General features: G+C 34.6%; 1 protein-coding gene across 10 annotated transcripts in view; it reads right to left on the minus strand.

The window, feature by feature from the left end:
• The window catches only part of SWT1 (SWT1 RNA endoribonuclease homolog), a 92004-nt gene that overhangs the window by 46485 nt on the left and 32790 nt on the right, over positions 1-12729 (minus strand). For all 10 annotated transcript variants that reach the window (XR_012514999.1, XM_010336019.2, XM_074389741.1 and 7 more), the window contains 4 exons: positions 12193-12286; positions 6501-6646; positions 4298-4461; positions 2986-3124 (listed from right to left, as the gene is read on the minus strand). Coding sequence is in view for 9 of the 10 variants with exons in the window: in XM_010336019.2 (XP_010334321.1) it covers positions 2986-3124; positions 4298-4461; positions 6501-6646; positions 12193-12286 (543 nt within the window). In the remaining variant the exon portion in view is untranslated. The remainder of the gene's footprint in view (positions 1-2985; positions 3125-4297; positions 4462-6500; positions 6647-12192; positions 12287-12729) is intronic.

Below are 12729 nucleotides of genomic sequence, written 5' to 3' on the forward strand. Positions count from 1 at the left end.
CAGATTTGATGAACTTAGTAAATCCCCTGAGGAAGATATAACTGGGCAAAACTTCTTTGAAGGGTGCTTTTCCAATGTAAGGTATGTTTAAAGAGGCTTACATATATGAATTAATCATTTTATTTCTGTCTTACAAAAGTTCCTTACTAAGAATATGAGGAAAAGGGTAATAACAATAACAAATCAAGTATACAGACACAACAAAAAAAGAAATCTACGTGGATGAAATAGTCTAATGTTTACCCTAAGGCCAGTAATTATTTAAAGCTAATATGGGTAACAAGTCATAAAAAGTTACTAGTCATTTTCCACACAATTTTCTATGAACTAATCTAAGGATACATGCTTGTTATTCTTAAGTCAAACAAATACATAATTCAACAGAAGCTGAAGATACTACTAAAAATACATAATTCAACAGTAGCTAAAGATACTACTAAAATATAGTAAGCAAGACCATAAACCGTGATTTTTCTGATCCAAATTTATCTTAGAGCAAGAGGTACTTTTATAATCCCATGACATATTCTTCCTAAGTCACTAAATGTTAGGCATCAGATTCTTCTAGATCAAAGATCAATAAACTATGTACACAATGATTGCAAAACTGATTTTTAGCAGAGGATACAATCATTACATCTTCACTTCTCTCCTTATTGTCAGTTAGAGCTGCCACCTACCACCTCTCAACCGTGTCTAAGAGCAGAACCCCCTGCCAGGAAAAACAGATGGAAGACAGCAACTAGATACCTCATTTTTTACACTAACTTTGAGATCACACATAATTTATGGACTTTCTTTTTAAAAGATCAACTATATTATGCCCCTGGTAAAAGATATGAAAAAAGGTTCTAGATGCTTTATAAAACTGCTTTGGGGAGATGCCCAAAATGTTGTTCCATGTCCTTCCTATAATCGTATCCCTAACAAAGAACTTTTACAACTAAAGACAAGGACGGGAAAGCGTCGTTCCTTAAAAAATTGGTGACTCTTAAAAATAGATATTCTTCTAACATCTACCATGGATGAGACAAAAGGGAATGACTCACGAGGTCGAGAGATCGAGACCATCCTGGTCAACATAGTGAAACCCCGTCTCTACTAAAAATACAAAAAACTAGCTGGGCGTGGTGGCGCGTGCCTGTAATCCCAGCTACTTAGGAGGCTGAGGCAGGAGAATTGCCTGAGCCCAGGAGGCGGAGGTTGTGGTGAGCCGAGATCGCGCCATTGCACTCCAGCCTGGGTAACAAGAGCGAAAACTCCGTCTCAAAAAAAAAAAAAAAAAAAAAAAAAGGAATGACTAGGTGCTTTAAATCCCCTAGGGGAAATATTTATTGACTTATCTTATTTATGACCCATAATTGCACATATTATGGAGTACAGTGTGATGTTTTGACACATGTATCAATTGTGTAGCTTTTTACCCATTGCTCAGTCTCTTACTATCCCCACCACTGCACCTTCCCCATCCTCTGGTAATCACTATTTTCCTCTTTACTCCTCTGAGAACAACTCATTTTCAAAGAGTTTACACTTCAAGGAAAAGACAGAGAATAAAGTACACACAACATAGAATATGCATTTTTTTTTTCCTTTCTGTCTTAGCTGCTATGAAGCTTAATGTTAAAATCTGGGCTCAAGTGCTGCAATTATTATTTGCATATGATTCATGATAAATCATCTATTCTTCATTATCTGGCCTTGGTGCCTTTAATAATTTAATGGCCCTCTTGTACTCAGGTTGTTATAAGGCATCACAGTTATGTTTCAGAAGTAGGCTGGATATAACTAATATATGAAATAAACACATCACTTCATGTTAGGAGTTTGAAAAAAGTAAAGGACCAAATGAACCCCTAATAATAATCACACTTCGCTTTTTTATATTATATATATGTTTTTTAAGACAGGGTCTCATTCTGTTGCCCAGGCTGGAGTGCAGTAGTGCCATCTTGGCTTACTGCAACCTCCATCTCTCAGGCTTAGGTGATCCTCCCACCTCAGGCTCCTAAGTAACTGGGACTACAGGCATGCACCATCACACCTGGCTAACTTTTTTATTTTTTGTAGAAAGGGGGTTTTGCCATCTTGCCCAGGCTGGTCTTGAACTCCTGGGCTCAAGCAATTTACCCACCTTGTGATTACAGGCATCAGCCACCATGCCTAGCCTTTGCCCTTTAAAGGCATAGCAAGACAAATCTGGTTACTTGATTTCAGACAAGTCGCTTACTGTTTCAAGACTGGTTTCCTTGATCATAAAATATAGGTTTTAATAACATTGAATCAGTTTTCTCACATTTTTTTCTTCACAGCAGATAAACGTTTTTTCACGTCCTATATAGAACTCCATATATAAACAAATTTTTAAAAGCTGCTCTGGCTAAAGCTGGGGTTGAGGGTCAAAGGCACCATCAACTAGACTCCCCATCAATCTTTCCATCGCCCATCTGTGGCAGCAGAGGCACTTCAAGAACTCCCAAATCCTGTTCAATATAGTTTAAAAACCAACTAAATTGTTCACTGTAGTCTCTTCCAGTTCTAAAATTCACTATGCACCAAAGCCAAAGGTCTCCTATTCCTTATCCATATAGTTTAAATAGAAACTCTGACACACTACTTAGAAAATTAGTACATGAAATGTGCTCTAAGTTTGCATTAAATACCATGAGAAATGAAAAACATCTAATTCTGTTGGTATATCTAGACTGTAAAACACGAGTTTAAAAGTTTTCTAAGTTAAACATCCTCAGAAATTATATATTGACAATGTCTTGAAATATCAACAATAATACTATTTACAGTCACAAGCTCTATGAGCTGCATCTATTCATCCAGTTTCCACAACTACTTTTAGAAATTAGAAGTATAAATGATTAAGAACTAATTAACACATTCTTCATTAATTTATCTTCATATCCCATGGAATATATCTGCTAGTCTGACTTAATACAACACTGATAAAGAGAAAAATAAAAAGATTCATACCTTTACAGAGATTTTTGTATAGGTTCTCAATAGTTAAAAGCAAGTTCTTTTCCATAAATAATCCAAATACAGCCAACCAATGTTTTTTAAAGCACTGTAGTAAATGTAGTAGAGTCCATGGCGGTTTCAGGTACAGGATCTAAAGAGTATGCAGAAAATAATTAACACCTCTAGTTTTATTATTACTATCACCAAAATGAACCTACTTAGGAATTCTTACATATATTTCTAGGCAAAATATAGTTAGCTGAATTCTTTTAAAATTAAAACATGTAAAGTCAATCATAACATTAAAATGCTAATTACATTGCAAATTGCTTTTGTAAAACTCATATTAGTATTAATCTTTTTAGTTTCAGAAACTATATGTGCAAAAAAGAAAAGACAGTTCTAATCAGAGGAAGTATAGTTTTCATTAGCAAAGGTCCTTCAATCTACTTGTCAACACAGTCATCTCTATGAGAAAATTAATCAAATTATTTCATATAAATGGGGGAAAATCCATACAGAAAAAAATGTCTACTAAAAAGATTGATCATTTAGTTCTATAAGATGTCAATACTTCCTTTTCTGAATCATTCAAATATATGCAATTATTTTCCTTATCCCTACTACTATGAGATATCAAAACTCCTAGTATCTTCTCATAATTCATCATCATTTTGGTTGAACTTCGATAATATAATCAAATAGCAAATACACTGTCCTAGCAAATATTAGAATCTCACTGAATAGCTGGAATATTTATAAGCTATGATTGATGGGAAATCATATTTCTCCTAGCTATAAAAATGAACAGCAAACGAACATTAAACTGAACTTTTGAAATCATTGTTGTTAAATTTGGTGTTTTACTGATTGTTGAAAAGGTGTGAATCCAAAAAAACTCAAAATATCTTGTTAATACAATCAATGTATATTCTGATTCTTATATTTACATGGCACAAGCCAAAATATATACTTCTTTTTCTGAATATATTGGCAGGGAGATTCCTCATATTAGACATTTTGACTCCAATTAAATAGGTAAGTTTTTCTGAGTTCAATATAAGCACCATGGGACAGTGCATCTAACACACAACAGATGCAAAATAAGTATCGGTCAACTCAAAAAAAAGAATAACATATATTCCTAACCTTTAAGAAATGTCCATCATTTAGCTTTAAAAAACTATTTCAAAAATTTGAAGAAAAATGTAACATGATACAGATTATTCAATGAAGCTTATGCATTTTATACAAATATTTCTTAAGATAACAAATCTTCAGCAATAAAAATGAGATTTGCATCTAATAGAGTTGAACTAATCACCTCCATCCAAAGATTTCCAAAAGCAATTTTCATTTCTGTTTCTAGTATTGTAGATAAACCTGTTCCAAGAGATTTTTCAAGATCAGATACAATGCTCTCAAGTAGAATGGACTGTCCAGAATTTGTAGATTCTTCCTTAAAACTCTCTTTCAAGGATGTTGTTTCTTTAAAACAAATAGTTACAGACTTTATTTAGAATACTAACAGTAAATATTATACATATATAATTGGTATAAGGTCAGAAACAATAAACATTTTATGTATATAATTAAATTTAAATTATATATACAACAAACCAATACTTTATTTTCAAAAGAATATTTAGAAACATATATCTCTACTATAGTTGCTTTAGACGCAACATAAATATATTACTTTAACAAATGCTTTATCTTTTTAACAGGCAATTAAACAATGTTTTTACTCAAATAAAAATGTAAGAAATATATGTGATATTTTAACCGCATAATGTAATTTTATTATGTTTCAAAAAGAGTTACAAGAATGCCTTGGATTTATTCACAACAAAAAACTAAGAACTATGGATCAAAATGGGTTTTTTCTAAAATAGAGTATTTTTCTAAACTCAGCCCACATCAATAAATTTCCAGCTTAACTACCCTCATGCCCTCCTCTTTTAAAAAAGAGCTTGTATTATTTTAAGTGATATCATTTCATTAACATTACTTTTTAGATACTTTAAAATAATTGTAATTTTATTATGGCAAAATTCAAAATATTAAGAGGCTGATCTCTGCAAAGTGAACAACCTAAAGGCACACTACCCTTGAAAAATGGTAAACTAGGATATGCTGCTATTCCTTCAAAGGCCATTTTGAATATTATGACAAAATCTTATGTTATTTCCAAAAGGGGCAAATAAGCAGCATATATGTATATATGAATATTTACACAATTATATACAAAATGTACATATATTAGAGACTTTAATAATCATTTTCCCCAAAGAGGGAAAAGGTGGGATGTACTTATAAATAATGTCAGATTTAATATAATATTCCTTCAAATATTAAGCTATAGAACAGATTATTCTGGTGAAAAAAGAAATGAAATAATAGTATTGCCCTTACCTAGTTTTTTCTTTTGTTGCTTTTTTTTTGAGACAGAGTTTTGCTCTTGTTGCCCAGGCTGGAGTGCAATGGCACAATCTCGGCTCACTGCAACCTCCGCCACCAGGTTTCAAGCAATTCTCCTGCCTCAGCCTCCAGAGTAGCTGGGATTACCGGCACCTGCCACCACGCCCAGTTAATTTTTTTGTATTTTTAGTAGAGATAGGGTTTCCCCATGTCGGCCAGGATGGTCTCAAACTCCTAACCTCAGGTAATCCACATGCCTTGGCCTCCCAAAGTGCTGGGATTACAAGTGTAAGCCACTGTGCCTGGCCTGTTACTTCTTAATTATTCATTTAAAATTTAAAAAAAAGAAAACTATTACTATATTCCAATAAGTTTCTCTATTACTTGCTGACTTTTTACCATATTAATAGAAGGCTATAGATAGAAAGCCAATTTAAAAAAAGGAACTAAAAAATTATTTCTATGTTATCTCCTATAACTGCTATTAATTTAAAAGGGATATTCTGTTTCACTTGAAGAAAATGAAAGTGAAAAACCAAGGTATACTGTGCAAGGTACAAATTAGCATGCACACAGTGATTATAAATATGTAAAAATGTATGAGTGTGCAGACAAAAACATCAAATTAATTTGCAAAAGTATTATGTAGAAAGTAATAATGCTAATTATGTTTTCTTTTGGATTACCATTATAATTTTCATTTATTTCAATGATTTACATGCCAGCAAGTATTACAAATGTTATTTTATTTTATTTTTTGGGGGATTTTTTTTAATTGCATTTTAGGTTTTGGGGTACATGTGAAGAACATGCAAGATTGTTGTATGGTACACACGTGGCAGTGTGATTTGCTGCCTTCTTCCCCATCGCCTATATCTGGCATTTCTCCCCATGCTCTCTCTCCCTAACTCCCCACCCCCCGCTGTCCCTCCCCTATTTCCCCAAAACAGACCCCAGTGTGTAGTGCTCCCCTCCCTGTGTCCATGTATTCTCCCAAATGTTATTTTAAATGTACAAGACAAAAATTAACTATTGATTCTAAAGTTATAAATAATCTTAGTGTATAAAATAAGACATATTTCTCATTATTACAGTAAAAATACTACCTGCTTTCAACTGTTGCTTAGAAATACCAGGCTGATGACACACATCGGTGTTCAGAGATAAGTGTAATAACTCTGCACTCAATTCTTCTTTACTGAGTGACTTCACACCACTTACGAGGCCTTTGTTTCTTAAGTTTCTATCATCCCTAAGGTTGGGATTAGGAGGAAAAAATATTTTTTGTAAGATAAACCATACGGCAACTCAAAACACATGAGATCTAGTCAGAGGCAGGTGATTCTCAGCTTATACATTGAGAAAGGATAACAACTTTTTAAAAAAAGTACAGAAGATAAAGGAATTTACAGAGTCACATCATATGAGCTTTGGATACTAGACACCATTCTAAAGGGCTTTATATATATATTTATCTGTCTGATCCTCACAACAAACTTCTGAGGTAGAAACAGTATTAACTTTATCCCCATTTCACAGATGGAAAATTAGGGTGTAAAGAGGTTAAATAAATTGTCCAAAGTTATACTTAGTAAGTGGGAGCTAGAATTGAACACAGGAATGTAATTAACAGAGAAATAAACAGAGAGCTATGTATGAGAAATAATTTACAGTGGGCAGCCAAGTACAAATTTACTCAGATTAAGCATAAGACAAATAGCATAAACTTGCTGTTTGCTGAAAGAAGCCAGATTCTAACACAGTGTATGAGACCAGTTTATGAGATTACAGAGAAAGACAAGGGCATTAAAAAACAGAAGGACATTTAAGGGCTTCAATGGGGAAATGACATGGTCAGATCTGTGTTTATTAAACTGTTCCAGAGGCCAGTAGGCATCTAACTTCTGTTAATGGCAGAGTAGCTTGGCCACATTAACTCTCCTACAAATGAGAATTATAAAACTTAGACCCCCTACACAAAAAATTAACTATTTGAAGGTACTAGAGAGCAACAAAATGTAGGCAGAAGCTGGAGTGGGAGTCTACCCTGAAGACACAGAAATGCATAGTGAGAACTACAAGTCCCTTTTTACTTGAGGGCATTTCTCAATTCATCAAGGTTGACAAGCATTAGGCTTGAAATGTCAAAGAACTATGTTCAGGGTTAACCAGGGCAGCTAGAAAGTTAAGGGAGAAACTGAAGACAAGAAATCACAGAGCGAGTAAGCCTCAAAATCTGCATATAAATTATGCCCAGAAAAAAACAACATAGTGCCAACAGTCAAAGTAATCAGCAGAACTAGACTTGGATACAACACAGATATTGAAGCTATCTGACAGCAAATTTTAAGTAATTTTTATTAATATGTTAAAGGCACAAATGGAAAAGGTAGGAGAAGGGAAAATCAAGCAGTTTCGCAGAGATGAAAACCATAAGAATGAAATGGAAGTGCTAGCAATAAAAAAAAACACAGTAACAAAAATAAAGAATGCCTTGAACAGCCTTGTCAATAGACTTGACAAAGGCAAAGAATCAACAAACTTGAAGGGAAGTCAAAAGAAATCACCCAAACTGAAACAAAAAGAGAATAAAAGATTTTTTTTAAGTATCCAAGAGCTTATGGGACAATATATACAACAGCAATATCCTTATACGACCTGTGCAGCAGTATAGTATTTGCAGGTAGACTTTGATAAGTAAAGACGTATATTGTAATCACTAAGACAACCATAAGAAGTTTTTTCAAAAAGTATAAATAAGTAAACAATGGAGACAAAAGGGTATGATTAAAAATGCACAATTAATCGAAAAGAGAAAAGGGAAGACAAGAACAGATGGAACAAAACAAATAGAAAGTAACTTGCAAAATGATAGATTTTAATCCAACAAATTAAATGTGTATGGTCTAAACTTACCAGTTAAAAGACAGAAATTGTCATATTGGTCAAAAAAGAACCAACTATATGATGTCTACAAGAAACTCACTATACAGACATAGAAGCGCTAAAAGTAAAAGGACACCAAAAGATATACCATATAAATACTAATCGAAAGAAAGTTGGAATAGTTGCATTAATACTAGACAAAGCAGACTTTAGGACCAGGAATATTGTCAGAACCAAAAAGGACATTATATAATTATAAAAGAATAAACTCTCCAAGAAGACAAGCATAAACAATCTTAGATGTATATGCATCTCACTGCAAGTTTCTATCTTTCTGCCTGAGGGAATTCTCCAATTCATCAATGGCTTTACCACAACAGAAAGCCATAGCTTTAGTGGCTTTCATGATATGTGAAGCAAAACAAATAGATCTGAAAGGAGATAGAGACAAATCCACAATTATAGTTGAAGACTTCAATACTCCTTTCTCAGTGATGATAGAAAAAGTAGACAATCAGTAAGGTTACAGAAGACCTGAAGAACACTATCAACCAACTTGACCTAATTGAAATTTATGGAATACTCCACCCATAAGAACAGAATACACATTCTGTTCAAGGGCACAGAAAACACTCACTAAAACAGACTATATTCTTGGCCACAAAACAAACTTTAACAAATTTACAGAAATCATGTAAATTATGTTCTCAATTCATAAAGAAATTAAACTACAATTCAGTTAAACAAAGTATCTAAAAATTTGCAAATATATAGAATTAAGCAACAACTGTCTAAATATTCTATGGGTCAGAGAAAAAGTCACAAGGGAAATTATAAAGTATATTGAATAGAATGAAAATGAAAACATAACATATTAAAATTTGTAGGATACAACTGCAGAAGTGCTTAGAGGACATTTATATCAGTACCAAATAAGTGATCTAAGTTTCTACATTAAGAAACAGGAAAAAAAATAGGTCGGGCGCGGTGGCTCACGTCTGTAATCCCAGCACTTTGGGAGGCCGAGGCGGGTGGATCACGAGGTCAAGAGATCGAGACCATCCTGGTCAACATGGTGAAACCCCGTCTCTACTAAAAATACAAAAATTAGCTGGGCATGGTGGCGCACGCCTGTAGTCCCAGCTACTAGGGAGGCTGAGGCAGGAGAATCGCTTGAACTCAGGAGGCGGAGGTTGCGGTGAGCCGAGATCGCGCCATTGCACTCCAGCCTGGGTAACAAGAGCGAAACTCCGTCTCAAAAAAAAAAAAAAAAAAAAAAAAAGAAACAGGAAAAAAAAAAAGAGCACAAAAAGGCAAGAGAGTATGTTCTGGGCCAGACACAGTGGCTCATGTCTGTAATCCCAGCACTTTGGGAGGTCGAGATGGCTGGATCACCTGAGGTCAGGAGTTTGAGACCAGCCTAACCAACATGGTGAAATCCCACTTCCACTAAAAATACAAAAATTAGCCAGGTGTGGTGGCACTCACCTGTATTCCTAGCTACTTGGGAGGCTGAGACAGGAGAATCACTTGAACCTGGGAGGTGGAGACTGCAGTGAGCCAAGATGGTGCCACTGCACTCCAGCCTGGGTGACAGAGTGAGACTCTGTCTCAAAAAAAAAAAAAAAAAGAGGAGTTACTGATGTGTTCTATATTTTGACAGGATGTGAGCTACACCATTGCATCCATATGTCGGCATTGTATAGTTGTGATTTGTGCATTTCCTCAGCTACTCGGGAGGCTAAGGAAGGAAGATTGCTTGAACCCAGGAGTTTGAGACCAGCCTGGGCGCATAGCAAGACCCTGTTTGTAAAAAGTACAACTAAAGAAGACCACATAGGACTGGCTAATTCACTATATATAGATTATGAAGAAAAGGCAGTATCAAAGTTTACTCCCTGGTTTCTGGCTTTAGCAAATGGGTGGGGGGTGACCCTTTTTATTCAGGCAGAGAAGAATTGAGAAGAAAAACTCAAGAGTTCATTTACAGAGATGACAGGTTTCAGATGTCTATAGACATCCAAGAGACATCAAATAAACAGTTGAATAAAGTAGCCTGGAGTTTGGAAGAGCAATATGGATTGGAGACATAATAATTGTGTTCCTGGCCCAGACTCAGAATTGTAAATGTAAGCACTTAGAATGATGCATAATATGTAAGTGCTACAGAAGTTTTTCCAATTATACTATCACTATCAATTGACATAATCATCATCCATTTTAAGTAACAAAAAAAAAATGTCCTAACAATAGTAGGTATGTCTTATACAATACACATGATTATCACTATTTTTTTTTTGAGACAGAGTCTCACTCTGTTGCCCAGGCTGGAATACAGTGGCAAAATCTTGGCTCATGACAACCTCCACCTCCTGGGTTCAAGTAGCTGGAGCTACAGGAATGTGCCACCATGCCAGGCTAATTTTTGTATTTTTAGTAGAGATGGGGTTTCACCATGTTGGCCAGGCTGGTCTCGAACTCCTGACCTCATGATCTGCCTGCCTTGGGCTCCCTAAGTGCTGGGATTACAGGCGTGAGCCACCTTGCCCAGCCGGATTATCACTATTTAAAGAAAAAGCAAACAAACCAAAAAAAGAGAGAGAAAAAAACAGCATCACCACTTGGAATGTGACTATGCCACAATTAAAAGTAAGATTTGGGTAAAAATTTTCAGTCACTATAAATAGTATGTCTGTTAATACTCCAAAAAACAATGAATATATAAATAATGAGAAGTGATAAAGTTTTGTCAATTTAATTCTCATTTTAAGCTGAACTAAAAAAATAATTACACAACAAGGAATTACGTCTCAAATTTATCTGAAATTCATAATGGTTTAAATATTGCTATTTCTATTTCAGCCTTCAACAAACTCCAAAGTAATATGTCCTAGATCAAAATATAATTTAAAACATAGATAAAAATCTCCAGTATTTACTTTAATGGCAAAAAGAATAACATTATCCTTGAAGACAGCCAAAATAACAACACTGACAAGAACATTTGCAAGAAACATCTTAGGGCTACTGATTTCTATAATCACTCCATTTCACATAAAGAATTTGAGCATGATCATGAAGGTATAAAAACTCCATTTTGCAGTGAATAAAATGCAGATTAAAACTGCAAATTTCAAAGCATGATGTAGGCTGATTTTTTAAAAAAAACTGCAAATTAAAATTGCTCTTCTGTCCCTTCAGAACCTTTTCTCATACATGACAAATAAAATTTTGTTTAGCATTATCTTAGTTTTATCTTTGAACTAAGTTATGGAAAGGGAAGTAGAAAGGGAAGATGCAGGGGGAAGGGAGAAGAAGGGAGAATACTCTCACTGAGCCCTTACTATATATTAGGCACTATTCTAAGCCCTTTATATATATTAACGGATTAAATACTCACAATAATCTGATGAGGCAGGTATTATTATTCTCCCTGCTTATTTCACAGGAGGAAGTTAAGTTAAGCAACTTATCCAGGGTCTCAAAGCTTGGATCTAGGACTCCAAGCCAGGCAGTCTAACTCTATAACAGGCACCCAGCACACAACTCCAACTCAACTACCCTACCTCCACCTTACCAATAAAAAAGTAAACAAATTTCTTGTCTCATGACTGATACATCCTGTCAGATTCTGATGTTTAAACTATTTTGGAGGGATATAAAGTTGTCTTTTCCCCTGCTTTTTCAAGTTTTCTGAATAGCATAAAAGTTAAATTGAAATTAAACTTCATCTACTTGAGATATTCATCTAGACCTCACACATTATAAGAATATCACATACAAGTGGGTATGCTTATTGGCAGATTTGGAAAATTATATACATTTTTGATCTTCGGTATGCTGGATACAGTGTGATTTTTTTTAATTATTTGGTTTAAAAAATATAAAAAATAAAATGACTATGAAACTCACGTGCACAGAATAACAAAGGAACAAGGGAATAATTCCTGGTGCTGAAGACAGCACTTTAGTACTCGATCATCATTGTTCTCATCACTCAATCCATCTGCAAATTTAGTAAAGACAACCGTTAATAAGCACACTAGAAATGTGGGTGCCACAGAAATAATCTAGGCTGTATTTACAAATCAAAAATACATAGAGATTTAAGTTAGTTAAGGTATGATACTATGATGGCAGACACAAGTCATTATACATTTGTCCAAATCCACAGAGTGTACAAACGCCAAGAGTGAACCTAACATAAACTATGAACTCTGGGTGGTAATGATGTGTCAATTGAGGTTCATCAACTATAACAAAGGTACCAGGGAAGGATAACAAAGCATACCAGTGAAGGATACTAATAATCGGGAAGCTATGCTTGTGTGGGGGCTGGAAGTATGTGGGAAATATTGATGTCTTTTGTGCAATTTTCCCACGAAGCTATAACTACTCTCAAAAAAATCTATTAAAAATATATGTATCTCAGCCGGGCACAGTGGCTCA

This window comes from Saimiri boliviensis, chromosome 19, assembly GCF_048565385.1.
Source record: "Saimiri boliviensis isolate mSaiBol1 chromosome 19, mSaiBol1.pri, whole genome shotgun sequence".
NCBI classification, from domain to species: domain Eukaryota; kingdom Metazoa; phylum Chordata; class Mammalia; order Primates; family Cebidae; genus Saimiri; species Saimiri boliviensis.